Source organism: Erythrolamprus reginae, chromosome 9 (assembly GCF_031021105.1).
Source record: "Erythrolamprus reginae isolate rEryReg1 chromosome 9, rEryReg1.hap1, whole genome shotgun sequence".
In the NCBI taxonomy this organism is placed as follows: domain Eukaryota; kingdom Metazoa; phylum Chordata; class Lepidosauria; order Squamata; family Dipsadidae; genus Erythrolamprus; species Erythrolamprus reginae.
Window position 1 is genome coordinate 10985249 of NC_091958.1, and position 15095 is coordinate 11000343.

At 38.6% G+C, this 15095-nt stretch overlaps 1 protein-coding gene across 2 annotated transcripts in view; it reads left to right on the forward strand.

Moving 5' to 3' along the window:
* ZNF536 (zinc finger protein 536) overlaps window positions 1–14333 on the forward strand; it is a 354431-nt gene extending 340098 nt beyond the window's left edge. For both annotated transcript variants that reach the window (XM_070760286.1, XM_070760285.1), the window contains exons 5-6: window positions 1372–1524; window positions 12226–14333. In XM_070760286.1, coding sequence (XP_070616387.1) covers window positions 1372–1524; window positions 12226–13799 — 1727 coding nt within the window. In that variant the 3' untranslated portion in view covers window positions 13800–14333. The remainder of the gene's footprint in view (window positions 1–1371; window positions 1525–12225) is intronic.
* The last annotated feature ends 762 nt before the right edge of the window (window positions 14334–15095 follow it).

The following is a 15095-nucleotide window of genomic DNA, read 5'->3' on the forward strand; positions in this document are numbered from 1 at the left end:
TCCTAGGAGATTCCTACAAAGGCCCCGCAGAGACTTCTACCTGCCTTTTTCAGCCCTGTTTCCTCCCAGGAGATTCCTACAGAGGCCCCACAGAGGCTTCTCCCTGCCTTTTCCAGCCCTGTTTCCTCCCAGGAGATTCCTAGAGAGGCCCCACGGAGGCTTCTCTCCACCTTTTCCGGACCTGTTAGTGTCCGGGAGATTCCTAGAGAGGCCCCACGGAGGCTTCTCCTCACCTTTTCCAGCCCTGTTTTCTCCCAGGGAATTCCTAAAGAGGCCCGATGGAGGCTTCTCCCTGCCTTTTCCAGTTACAGTTTCGGAGGCTCATGTTTGTAAGTGGAAAATGGTTTTTGAGAAGAGGCAAAAAAATCTTGAACACACGGTTCTTATCTAGAAAAGTTCGTAGGTAGAGGCGTTCTTAGGTAGAGGTACCACTGTATGTTTTTTTTCTTTGCACCCTAGGGGAGAAGGCATCAGTGGAGAACAAGAACAGTTACGGGTACAGTGCTGATAAATCCAACGTGGAAGTTATCTGAGACAAAGCTGTGGGTTAAAGCTCTTGGATACAGAGAGACGCAGGGATAACCATGTGACACAATTAAATTGCGATGGCATCTCGCTCTAAAGAGAAGAATAAAAGGAAAGCTGTAGCTTGGTATAATTTATGTGACAAGTTCCCACAAACATTGGGTATAGTCCATTTAATGGGTGAACAATTTTAAATCTCCTTGATTTCATTGTAAGAGATTTGCACATCTGCTTAGTCTTCTATTAAAACCAACAGTACTTAATGAATTAACCAAAGGCTTATATTTTAAAAGTGCTTAATATCCTGTGCATTATGCCTAATACCATTAATATTAGTAGTATCAATTGTAGTAATGTTCTTAGCGCTTTCTTTAGCCTTCAAAACTTTTGAAAGGGATGTACAGCTTGGTTTGCATATGCCTGCGTATTAACAGTCAAGCAAAGGCAAGAAAGGGAGAGAAAAAAAACTTTTTCTGGAAAAAAAAACAAAGAAGGAAAAGTTTTTGTGTGTGTGTGTGTGTTTTTTTGAGGGATGAGAAAGTACTTAATAGGAATGAAGCAAAAGAAGAAATCAAACCAGCTGCTGACACAGCTGTTTCTCTTCTTGTCTAATTCAGTTCTGTATAAAGGTACCATATGCTGCTTAAAAACGACGATGGGAAAGATGAAATAATTTAAGAGAATAACAAGAAAATACATGAATTGTCAGCATTCTGTCAGATTTAAAAGAATGAAACAGACAGGTGTAGTATTGACATGTTTCGCTTTGTGTTGCATTAGCAGTTTGAGTGAGAACAACTTCTTGACATGTGCTGAAGTGATGTGAGAATGTTCTCTCCGTTTCAGATGTTGGAGAGGAAGCTGGGAGATCTGCCGGCGCCCAACAGTCATCGATGTTGAGAGATAGGAGCCTGGGGTCTACCATGAAGGACTGTCCCTACTGTGGGAAAACGTTCAGGACATCCCATCACTTAAAAGTTCACTTGAGGATACACACAGGTGAGGCCACCTCATAATAGAAGCGGTAATTTTATGCAGAAAAGAAAGGAGATGCCCAAGAGTTATTCTCTGGAAGTAGGGAGACTCAACCACATTCCACAAGAATTGTGTACAGTGGCACCTCTACTTACGAACTTAATTCGTTTTGTGACCAGGTTCTTAAGTAGAAAAGTTTGTAAGAAGAAGCAATTTTTCCCATAGGAATCAATGTAAAAGCAAATAATGTGTGCAATTGGGGAAACCAGGGAGGTCCTGTTTCCTTCCAGGAGATTCCTAGAGAGGCCCCACAGAGGCTTCTCCCCACCTTTTCTGGCCCTGTTTCCTCCCATGAGATTCTTAGAGAGGCCCTACGGAGGCTTCTCCCCACCTTTCCTGGCCCAGTTTCCTCCCATGAGATTCTTACAGAGGCCCCACGGAGGCTTCTCCCTGCCTTTTCCGGCCCTGTTTCCTTCCATGAGATTCCTAGAGAGGCCCCACGGAGGCTTCTCTCTGCCTTTTCCAGCTCTGTTTCCTCCCAGGAGATTCCTAGAGAGGCCCCACAGAGGCTTCTCCCCACCTTTTCTGGCCCTGTTTCCTCCCATGAGATTCTTAGAGAGGCCCTACGGAGGCTTCTCTCTGCCTTTTCCGGTTACAGTTTTGGAGGCTCGGGTGTGTAAGTGGAGTACAAGAATCTAGACAATTGATGGTTAAAGTTAAATTGGTGATAGATAAAGCTCAAGATCAGCCATCTCTTCTACAAAAATGATGTGTTGAGGTCAGTGTTGATGTGGTTGAGCATGAATTGTCTTTTGGAGTTCTAAACAGATAACTTAGATAAACATTGTTTTGTACATCAGTCTCCACCCTGCTTATTTTAGTTTTAAGAACACCAACTTCCCTTTCATTGAAATATTGAGACTATTCAAATAATTGAAAGATCTATCCATGTTGATTTTGTAAAATTTAATAAGGGACAATCCTTGGTTGAAAAGTTGTGCATTCTGTATGACTATGTGCATACACATTTCTATATGTTTTCTAACTTGGCCATTGGCCAATTAGCAAACAGATTTTTTTTTAAATAAATAAATATCTAGAATGATTGCAAATGTCCAGGCAGAGTAGCATAGAAAGATGCTGTGAGAGATTTCAAAAGCTTCTGTTTTCCCTAAAGTTTTAAAAGCAAACTATTTTCTTTTACATGTCCTTCTTTTGTTGAAGAATTTGATTTAAACTGAACTGTATTTTTTTTAAAAAAAACAGACTGTTCTTTTCCAAACTTCTGCGAAAGGAAAAAATTATAAAACTAAAATAAGTATATTTAATCTCTTTTTAAAGTATTTTAGAAATGGTAGATATTTATTATAAGTAAAGGCCAGAGTGAACTGCTTATTTTGTGTTTGATTAAATAGATGTACAAAAGTCTTCATTGTTCTTCTGTTTAGGAAAAATGCATGAACATAACAAAACATTCTATGTTTGAGAACAAACATGTGCAAGGAATTAAATAATGGCTACATATGTAAGTTAAAAGGTGATATGGTGATAAAGAACCAGTGAGTCAAAAGCTCAGGGTTATCTGCTGCAAGGTTTTAAACACTTTAGTATTCACACACCCCGCTCAATTTTATAATCCCATTAGAATTTTAAAATTGGAATTCACTCCAATTTTCTAATTCCTCTCTTAGAATAATATTGAAAAATGGAAAGAAATGGTAACGCAGCCAAGCATGTTAATGGCATGAGGGACGCATCAATCTTTTAAGTCAAAGTTTAATTTATTCCCTCCTCCCCCATTGTATATTGAGCAAGAAAACCCAAGGTGGTGCAGCAGGTAGAGTGCAGTATTGCAGGCCACTAAAGTTGACTGTAGCTCTGCAGGTCAGCGGTTCAAATCTCATCACCGGCTCAAGGTTGACTCAGCCTTCCATCCTCCCGAAGTGGGTAAAATGAGGACCTAGGGCAATAGGCTGGCTCTGTTAAAAAAAAGTGCTATTGCTAACATGTTGTGAGCCACCCTGAGTCTAAGGCATAAAAAATTGAATGAATGAATGAGAATAGAATAGAATAAATATTCCACATAGAATTCATAGATTTAAGGTGGTTCAGAAAACGTGTGGGCGATGTAAAATGAAAGATTGATAAACTGTCAGTCCTCTGAGTAAAAATGGGATACTTTCTGTTCTGACAAAAAACAAACAAACTAGTTTTCACATTCAGGATTCCTGGGAACAAAACTGAAAATTCAGGTTGAATTTTGATTTGTTGATTGAAATCCTTTCAAATCAATCAGCCTTGGAGAAGTGTGAACCATTCTGGCTATGCATCTCAGAAAGTATGTAAGAGTTAGTATCGGGTAGCAGTAGTAGCAGCAGCAGCAGCAGTAGTACTACTAGTAGTAGCAGTAGTAGTAGTAACAGCAACAATTACAACAACAACAGAGTTGGAAGGGACTTTGGAGATCTTCTACTCCAATCCCCAGCTTGGGCAGGAGAACCTACACTACTTCAGACAAATAGTTATCCAACATCTTAAAAACTTCCAGTGTTGGAGTATTCACAATTTCTGGAGGCAAGTTGTTCCATGGATTAATTGTTCTAACTGTCAGGAAATTTCTCCTTAGTTCTATAATTTCAGCAAAACCAACAAAAGAGCGAGATGTTTGGTAGGAATAAAATTCTCTATGGAATGAGGTTTTTTTTCACTCCCTTTGCCTCCAGTATTGGAATCCAGATTCCTTCAAGAGAATTGACAGAGAGACCCTCCTTCCACACCCATATTACAAAATTAACTAGGGAAGTCACTATTACCAGATGTACTCATCCACTCAGTGGGATGGTTTGAAAAGAAAAAAGCTATTGTTGACTAATTATCATGATTACAACCTATTACAACTCAGGAAGAGGGTCACTAGAAGCTTCTTCATAACAATTTGAGACAAAAGACCCTCTTGCATGGCTATGCCCTCAGGGTTTTCTGAGAGGCCATGGTAGGAAAAGAATGTAAGAGATGTATCTGGTAGGGCAGCTGCAGAGCACTGAGGAGAATGAATTAGAAAACAACGTAGTCTAGAGTACACTAAACATTTCATTCCCGTTATATGTATTTCCTTCTGTTCAAATGTTTACATGTAAAAGAAGGATTGTTCGACTCTTCTGGTGTTTTCACAAGACCCAAAAACTTGGTTTTCTTCCCGGATGGATGGATGGATGGATGGATGGATGGATGGATGGATAGATAGGGATGGACGGACGGACGGACAGACAGACAGACAGATGATAGATAGGCGATAGCTAGCTAGATGGATAGCTAGATAGCTAGATAGCTAGATGGATAGATGGATAGATGGATAGATGGATAGATGGATAGATGGATAGATGGATAGATGGATAGATGGATAGATAAATAGACAGACAGACTGAGTGAGTGAGTGACTAAACAAACATTTATTCCTTATAATCTTTCATTGTAATTAAAAGGCCACGTTTTCTTTCATTGTTTGTTCATAAGAAGGCTTGAAATGAATGAAGGTTGATTTTCCTTTGACTCCCAAAGCTCCAAAACAGTTTTATGGTCTTCTTTGTGGGAAGCCTCTGTGTGAAGAATTTGTGAGGGGCTGATCTGCCCACTACTTCTTGCTCCACGATGTTTCATCAGCCGTTCAGTCTCCCATTGCTTCCCCAATAGTTCACATACAGTAATATTATGATGCGACAATGTCACTCAAGACTTGGCAATGGTAGCTTTCTAAATAGTTTTTTTAAATCTCTTCCAAAGAAAGACATTGTTTCCTATTCTTTTTCTGTCTTTTTTCTTTCACACACTTTTCTTCCCCAAAGTAGTTGTTTTACACTTCAGATTACGATCCATGAGTTGAAAACAGATCGACAGGATTGTTCCTAATTGGAAATTACAGTCTCTTCTTAAAGTTTCTACAGATAGTTGTCATGTGTCTAAGGAATACTCAGTAGGACGTTGACAGAAATAAACTCAACTCATGCCATCGCCTGGAAATATCTACTAACCGTATTTACACAGGCAAGATGGATTAGAAACATAATTGAAGAAAATGGCCTCGTGCACCAGAAGCAGAAACACTTTTGTCGCTGACTTTTAAAAAAAGAAATATTCAAAATTGAGCTCAAAAGATCCTCCCCCAGTTCTTATCAGTTCCTCCAGGTAACTTCATCCTTAATATTACACCACTTGCCTTCCCTCAATTTAATGACATCCCAAACTTTTGTCGAAAATAATTGATTCCATTTAAATAATCTTAAAAGTTTAAAAAGGTAATGTTAACAGTATATATTTCCTACCAACCACTAAGTAGGGAAATATCCATTAGTGGAATTAACTACAGTTTCTAGGTAGCTAACAATGTGGTGTATACAGTGGGGCTAATGAACGCTGCAGTGGGTGATATTTCATTATACAAATTAATGCTCACATTTTAATGGGAAAGTCACATAATGAATCTCAGCTTCACTGACAGCAATTAGAGACACAGATTGTCCCCTTCTGGACAAGACACTGTTTAGCAATAAGCAGCTGTGTAAAAAGTATTCAGGTTTGCAACATATATACATATATAAGCTTTAGGGAAAATGGCTGTACAGTTTATATTAATGTACTGGAGCTTCGCAGCTAAGGAGCATCCATATTTATTTCTTCTAATATTAACTATGTAAAAATATATAGGGAGGGACTAAATAAATATTCAGGATAGGATTTAAATTCAATTATGTGGCTTCGCACACACACACACAAAAGAAGATGAAGAAAAGAAAGAAGAGGAGGAGGAAGGTTTAAATATTATCCAGTTAGTTGTGCAACGGAAGAGAATATAATAGAAATTAGAATCTTATATCTTTTTTTCCCCCTTTGTTTTTTGGTTGGCATATTTCATGGTAGCAAGGGAGTAAAAGGAGTCAAAATGCAATTGGTATTTCTGACAAACAGATGAGCTATGTGGGGAACATGTGCACGATCCAAAAATAATCCCACAGAACCTTTGATATTCCATTTGGTTTGAAAAGTGTGAAGTGAGTGATTAGAATGATAAAAGAAATTACTGAGTAGGAACAGGCAGAATAATGAAGTAATTAAAGCAGGCTGCAGTTATTTTTCTGAAATACCTTCTCTTGCCATTGATGAAATAGATTATCAATATCTTATTAATTGATTGAATGGCTTTTTAAAAATGCACACAGAGTGTTCAGTATGTGTATTAGAATCTATCAAGGGACATTTGCTTGTTCATTTCATCATTCAGTGATATATTAGTAATTTTAATTCTTGAGCATAAATGATAGTTCTGGAAGCCCTAGGAGTTGGAAAAGACCTCTAATAAAAACTGGACAGTTAAATGGGTAATTTGACATATTTTTCCTACTTTGATCAACTTCCAGCAGCCTACAGCAGCATGGTGAATGATAAAGGATCATGGGATTTGCAGTCCAAAACATTAGTTTGTTTACTCAAACACAGACAAATCTGAGATACTTGGGGGGAAATGGCCACTTTCAGCATAAGGCAGCCTTCCATAGATTAGAATGGAACCTCCAAAAATTCTTGAAATATATTTATTTTATTTTTATTTATTTATTTTGTCAAATACATAATGTAGGATTCAGTGGATATAATCATAGTAAAATATAGTAATAGAAGAATAAAGATAAAACATTAGGAATAATGTGGAAGGAATAATCATTGGGAATAATTGGATTCATAAACATAAACACAGACATAGGAGGGACATTTAATTCCCATAATTACCCAGTTCAACTGTCTTTGAAAGTTTGGACTGTGCACCTATTTACAAACCCTACAGACACCTTTTAAGACGGTCATGGAAATATAGTACATTATATGTATTGAATATTTTGGATATAAATCCTTACCAGGAAATCTGAATCTATTTTTGGCTCATGTTAATTCTGCATTCAAAAATATTTTCTATCCCTGTTCCACATTAATGCACATTTTGACTGGAGATGGTTTTTGCATTTGCCAGGCAGAATAATATGCATTTAATTCAAATTTTATTCAATTAAAATTTGTCATACAGCTCACATTTTTGCTAAGCATCTTGTATGCCTTCAAGGCTAGGCGGTACAACAAAATTCAGAAGGGTGTTTTGCCCGGATGGACTAACTGTTGGCCATTGGTGTATATTTCAATGATTAGGACTTTGAAAAGCAGCACACTGAAATAATGGAAAGAAACAATTGAATCACAAAATAATGACTCTTTAATAATGGCAGTGTTAAATCAGCAAACATGGGTGGGAGTTTGAAGATTCTATGCAACTTGTTAGTATTCCTAGTACAGTACTACATTCTTCTGGGTAGAGAACTCTGATGGGGTTTTTTATTTTTTTTATTTATTTTATTTTATTTTTTATTTTATTAATAGAGTTGAAAGGGACCGTTAGGTCATCGAGTCCAACCCCCTGCCTGAGCAGGAAACCCTACAGCACCCCAGCCAATCCTACAATCTGTTGGAGCTCCTCTTCAGATTAACAGTAATACAGTGATACCTCGTTTTACAAACGCCTCGTCATACAAACTTTTCGAGATACAAAACCAGGGTTTAAGATTTTGTTGCCTCTTCTTACAAACTATTTTCACCTTACAAACCCACCGCCGCCGCTGGGATGCCCCGCATCCGGACTCCCGTTGCCAGCGAAGCACCCGTTTTTGTGCTGCTGGGATTCCCCTGAGACTCCCTTCCATGGGAAACCCCACCTCCGGACTTCCGTGTTTTGTGATGCTGCAGGGGAATCCCAGCAGCGCAAAAACGGGCGCTTCACTGGCAACGGAAGTCCACAGGAGTGGTTTCCCAGCGAGGGGAGCCTCAGCGAAATTGCAGCATCGCAAAAACACAGAAGTCTGGAAGTGGGGTTTCCCATGGAGGGGAGCCTCAGGGGAATCCAAGCAGCGCAAAAATGGGCGCTTCGGCTGGCAAAAGGGGTGAATTTTGGGCTTGCACGCATTAATTGCTTTTCCATTGATTCCTATGGGAAACATTGTTTCGTCTTACAAACTTTTCACCTTAAGAACCTCGTCCCGGAACCAATTAAGTTTGTAAGACGAAGTATCACTGTAGCTCCAAGTCACCATTGGGACCACTTTGGCCTTGACATGTCACACCCTTACTACTTCAGGCCCTGCTTTGTCTCCATATATATGTTGGGAAGTCCAACTAATCCACTGTTTAAAAGTTGTTGTTTTTTTTAAAGACCTGACACAAAATAAAATGTCAGAGGTCTTTTAGTTTCTTCCCAAGTAAATTGTAAAGGCCTTGTAGAGGTTCAAATGTTGAACTTCCTCCTCCACATTGTCACCATTCTTTGTTGAAACTACTTAGAACAGGGGTCTCCAACCTTGGCAACTTTAAGTTCAGTGGACTTCAACTCCCAGAATTCTGGGAGTTGAAATCCACAACTCCTAAAGTTACCAAGGTTGGGGACCCCTGGCTTAGAATGTCTTAATGTTTGTGTTTTAAGAAATATCCATTTAAGACGTGTCTGTTTCCAACCCAGTAGATACGTAGGGATGATAGCGCTCTGATTTCTGCAGAAAATCATTTTGCTACCTAGCAATTCTAGGAGCTGCCATTCCAACAATCTTGAAGACAATCTTGAAGACCATAATTTGCGCAGGAATAAAGAGACATGGTGATGCAGTGGTTAGAAGGCAGTACTGCAGGCTAACTCTGGATTCCACTGCCAGGAGTTTTACCTGACTCTGGTTCAAGGGTGGCTTGGTCTGCTGTCCTTCTGAGGTCGGTAAAATGATATTGGGACAATATGTTGACTTTGTAAACTGCTTAGGGAGGACTGCAAAGTACTGTGAAGCTGCAATTAACTCTTTCTCTCTCTCTCTCCTCCCTCCCTCCCTTTCTCTTACACACATACACACACATACACACATACATGGCATTCTCAAAATGGTGAACAGTGCAGTCAGGCAGTAGGGAAAGCAAGTAGAATGCTTGGCTGCATAGCTAGAGGTATAACAAGCAGGAAGAGGGAGATTGTGATCCCGCTGTATAGAGCGCTGGTGAGACTACATTTGGAGTACTGTGTCCAGTTCTGGAGACCTCACTTACAAACAGATATGGATAAAATTGAACGGGTCCAAAGACGGGCTACAGAAATGGTGGAAGGTCTTAAGCATAAAACTTATCAGGAAAGACTTCATGAACTGCATCTGTATAGTCTGGAGGACAGAAGGGAAAGCGGGAAGATGATCGAAACATTTAAATATGTTAAGGTTCAGGAGGGAAGTGTTTTTAATAGGAAAATGAACACAAGAACAAGACGGCACAATCTGAGGTTAGTTGAGGGAAAGATCAGAAAATATTATTTTACTGAAAGAGTAGTAGATACTTGGAACAAACTTCCAGCAGACGTGGTTGGTAAATCCACAGTAACTGAATTTAAACACGCCTGGGATAAACATAGATCCATTGTAAGATAAAATACAGGAAATAGTATAAGGGCAGACTAGATGGATTGATTGTATGCGTGTTTTAATATTCTGGGGTTGTTTTTATGAATTTTTAGCTTAAAATTGTAATTGGATTGGTGGGTATTGGATTTGTTATTATGTATTGTTTTTATCTTGTTGTGAGCCGCCCCGAGTTTTCGGAGAGGGGCGGCATATAAATCCAATAAATCTAATCTAATCTAATCTAGATGGACCATGAGATCTTTTTCTGCCGTCAATCTTCTATGTTTCTATGTGTGTGTGTGTGTGTGTGTGTGTGTGTGTACAATTTAACGGGGAGGAGTCCTTGGTACTTTTTATTTTTTATTTATTTATTTATTTTGTCCAATACACAATGAGGGTTTTAGTGAGTATATATCAATATACACATAGTAAAATACACAATGAAGGTTATAGAGGAGATACTCATAGTAAAATATATCTAAGAAAGAATAGAAAAGAAGGTATAGGAATAGAATATATAGGAATAGAATATATAGAATATATAGAATATAGTAACAGAATATATATATATATACTGTATACATATACATACATATACATACACATACACATACACATACACATACATACATACATACATACATACATACATACATACATACATATATATATATATATATAGGAATAGAGTATATCATGAAAGAATAGAAGAAGAGATATAGGATATATAGGAGAGTAATAGGACAGGGGACGGACCTCGTTTTCTTTCTTTCAGATGTCTCATTACCCTAACTAGGTAACATCATCAGTGCTATGCAAGGACAGTAACAACTCAATAACGTAGCTTGGTTATGTTATCTATGTATTTATTTATTCTATTTTTTTCTTGACATGAGAGAAGTAGAAAACAAAGCAACGTTCGGGTACACAGTTCACAGATGGCTTATCTTAATGTTTAAATCACTTCAGAGAAGAAAGAAATGTCCTTGTTATTTAGATTGCTCAGAAGAATAATTGTTGTTATTGACAGACCACCATTAAAAGAAGCTTCTAAGACTGTCAGACTGCTGTCTGCTTGTGTGACGAGTCCAGCAGTCAGGTCTTTAAAGAATCATTTGATAGCTGCTCCAGCTACACTCCTATATATTTACATTCCTGTTTCTCTACCCAGCTTTTCTTTGTGTGTGTGTGTGTGTGTATGTGTGAATGCCTGTAAATATTTCACATATGTGCCAGAGGACACCTACATTTTTTTGAAATCAAAATTGAAGAACCATATGGGCTTTGCACTAAAATAAAGCATAAATCCAAAAATATCATATGTGTTTTAGAATGTAGCTTAAGCCAACACTTACTCTTTGAAAGAGCTCTTATTATAGGTAAATTACAGATTGTACCATAATACAATAGAGGAACCATTAGTGCAAATTTAAAGCACTGGAAAAAAAAAACCCCACCAGTAGATAATATTAATTTCAGGGCAGCAGAATCTATTTTGTACCTTTTTATTACTCTTTTTCTCTTTAACTTTTATCGACTACCTTTTATCTTAACTATATGTTCTTAGCCCGATGCAGTTGCAATGCACTAAAATTGTATTAATATTTTATGCAAACCATATTTATAGTTCTTTATTTGGAAACAATGCAGCAGGTCTGCAGATCCTTGAATCCTTCTGGAATGGTGCCCTCCAAATAATGATAAATTACTTGTGCAGAATGCCATTTGCTAATTATATCCATGATTTACTGCAGAGCAAGACTTAAATCATTCATTTCAGTCTTGCAGTAACAGTGCCATAAAATTTTTAGGTTTAAAAATGGTTTCCATGTGTATAATTTAAACAAATTTTAGTGCTATTGTATACAGAAAAACATTGTAGTCATCCATTTGTTATTTTCTCTCTCTTTCTCTCTCTCTCTTTCCTCCCACCCACTGCCCTCTGCTTGTTCTTTTAATGATCACGGTGTGGAATGGTGTTGCTTCATTTTCATAATCATAGCTTCTAATTCTACAGCAGCTTTAACATATTAGGTTAAAGAAGAGATGGTTGATTGGCTCCTTATAGCGTGTCAAGCTTGTGGAAAGCTGTTTAAAAGGTGGGGTGCGTGATACCCTTAAAATTTTCATTTAATATTAAGGAAGAAATTACCTTAAGGGGGAAAAATGGTTTGTGGTGGCCATTATTGTTGTAGAAGTGTAGATCTCTTATGTTTCGTTTCATATTTTTCCCCCCCAAAGTAAATTTGCCTTTTGATAATTGCAGGTGAAAAACCTTACAAATGTCCCCACTGTGATTATGCCGGTACCCAATCTGCATCGTTGAAATATCATCTGGAACGACACCACCGGGAACGGCAGAATGGCGCTGGGTCACTCTCTGGACAGCCTCAAAGTCAAGAGCACAAAGAAGACCCATCAAGTAAAGCATCCATGTTTGTTAGACCCGAAGTACTCAGAGGAGGTTTCAAGGGACTTCCTGGCATAGATTTCCGAAGTGGGATGGGATCTCAACAGTGGTCACCAGGAATGCTTTCCCCAGGAGACCATCCTGGTCATTCCATTGGGATCTCCTCTGAGGTTTCTTCTGATAATATGAAGGACACACCTTCCAAAGGAGCGCGTTTTTCCGACCTAGGCCGAGCGTATCACAGCATGGTTGGAAACGGCGTGAACTTCCAAGGGTCTCTTCAAGCCTTCATGGACAGCTTCGTCCTCAGTTCTTTAAAGAAAGAAAAAGAAAAGAAAGACAAAGTCCTGTCCAGTTGCCTTCCTGCAAAACTTTTGGGTTCAGAGCCTAGTGAGGACAAGGTGCCCATTAAACAGAGAAAAACCGAAAAATCGCAGTATGAACCTCTTGACCTGTCTGTCAGGCCAGATGCTGGCAGTCTTCCGGGTTCGTCCATCACTGTTCAAGACAACATTGCTTGGCACGGCTGCTTGTTCTGTTCCTTCACAACATCTTCTATGGAACTAATGGCTCTTCACCTTCAAGCCAATCATTTAGGCAAAGCGAAGCGTAAAGATGGGGTCCTGGGATCCATTAGAAACGGGAAAGACCAACCTAGAGAGGCGTTGGCTTCCACCAATAAAGCCAACTTGCTGCCAACTTCTTTACAGTCCAACAAAGATTCAGCAGTTTCAAATCTGATCGCGCAAATGGATGCTTCTGAAAGAATGGCCCAGGGATCCAAGGATTCTCCTGCAGAACTAAAGAACTCCTCGTGGCCTGGTCACGTGGACTCCACTTTTTATAATTTTGCAGCTGACTTCTATAAGCAATTTGGCGTCTACTCCGGCGTCAGCGGAGCACACAACTCTTGTACCACTGCAGACATGGACCTCAAAACCCAGTCTGAAGATGACCCGCCCATGATGCTTTCTGACCCCATTCATAAAAATGCTACTGATGACTTGTCCGACATTGCGTCCTCTGAAGATATGGAGTCTTCCAAGGAAGAAACCATTGATGAGGATGACCTTGAGCCCGAATCTGACCTTGTCAACCAACCCTTGCCCAACCCAAGCAAAGATAGCGGTGACAGAGCAGATAGCCTACAAAGCTCCGCGGCCTCCAAAAACTCACAAGGACTCGTTTCTCCTTTGCCGTCTTCTGAAAAGCAATGGCACAGTTTGAATCTTCTCCCCACCCATGAAGCCGCACACGTAGTAATGAAACCTGAACCACCATCAAGCCCACAAATCCTGGAGAAGCAAGTAAACATGCTGTCGGTCCTAAGAGCCTACAGCTCTGATGGCTTAGCAGCCTTTAATGGACTGAGTAGTAGCACAGGAAGTAGTGGATATATCAAGAGACCTGACTTGTGTGGTAAGTTTTAGAATCCTTCTTTCAGACAATTTCAGACAAAAAAAAAAAAACACAAACAAACCCTCATACGAAATGACTAAGTAAGTTTAGTTATATTTGTTAGAAAATTCGGATTTCAGAAATGTCTAAAAAGGATGCGATAAACGTCTTCTTTGTTCTAGAGGATGGACCTCTGTTGACTATAAATGGTGCTTCTGTGGAAGAGCGTGGCCTTTTAATCTGGTCCAGGCCGTTCAGAAAAAGAAAAGAAAAAAAAAATACATTCATGTACTTTTAAATTAGATTAGCAGTTATATAAGAGGATTGTATTTATAATATGTGATTGGGACATTTGCTGCTCCAATGTTTTAGCATTCTGATTTGTTTTTATTTTTATTTTATTTTTTTAAAAAACCTGATGTGGTAACTTGCAAATTTTTCAGCATCCGAACTGAGGAAAAGACACTGGACACTTTGTTAAGCCTTAGCCAAATGTGCTTTGTCATCCCCCTCCCCAAAATTTCTTTTGTTATATTAGGGTATAACACTAAAAAAAAAAAAAAAAATCCAGTCAGCCATTCCAATATGTACTTATATTTTTATAAGGGAATTTTGAAAGTTCTCATCAGACAGGAATCTTTTACCATTTTCAAAAATTAAACCACTTACCATTTCAGTTTTGTTATTGGAAATAATGCGATCATCAAATAATATGCAGTAAATGGATATGGTAGACACATATAGTATTAAATTGTAAAAAAAAAAAAAAATCCAAAATCATTATTATTATTCTTGAGTATATTTATACAGTTACTATTTTGCAGTAAGGTATGATTTTTTTTTGTAGATTGTCTGAATATACGGGGTTGACCAACTGTCTAGCGAGGGGGGAAAAGTTCAACGTGTGACACACACACACAATTGCCATGTAGTTTTGGCATGAGGGGGTTTGATTGTGGGCAGATTTGGAAGTTGTCCTGGTTAAGAGCCACCACTTGAGGTCTCCAATATCTGTAGACAAATTTAGTGCCCTTTTTATTCATTGCTTATTTTGGTTAGATTAGATTAGATTAGATTTATTGGATTTATATGCCGCCCCTCTCCGCAAACTTGGGGCGGCTCACAACAAAGTAAAAACAATACATAATAGCAAATCCAATACCCACCAATCCAATTACAATTTTAAGCTAAAAAACTCATAAAAAACAACCCCAGAATATTAAAAAACAAGCACACAATCAATCTAACACCAAAACAACATGGGCAAGGGGGAGATGTCCATTAAAAGCCCCACCCTTCCCTTTGATCACCATGTAACCCATCAACAA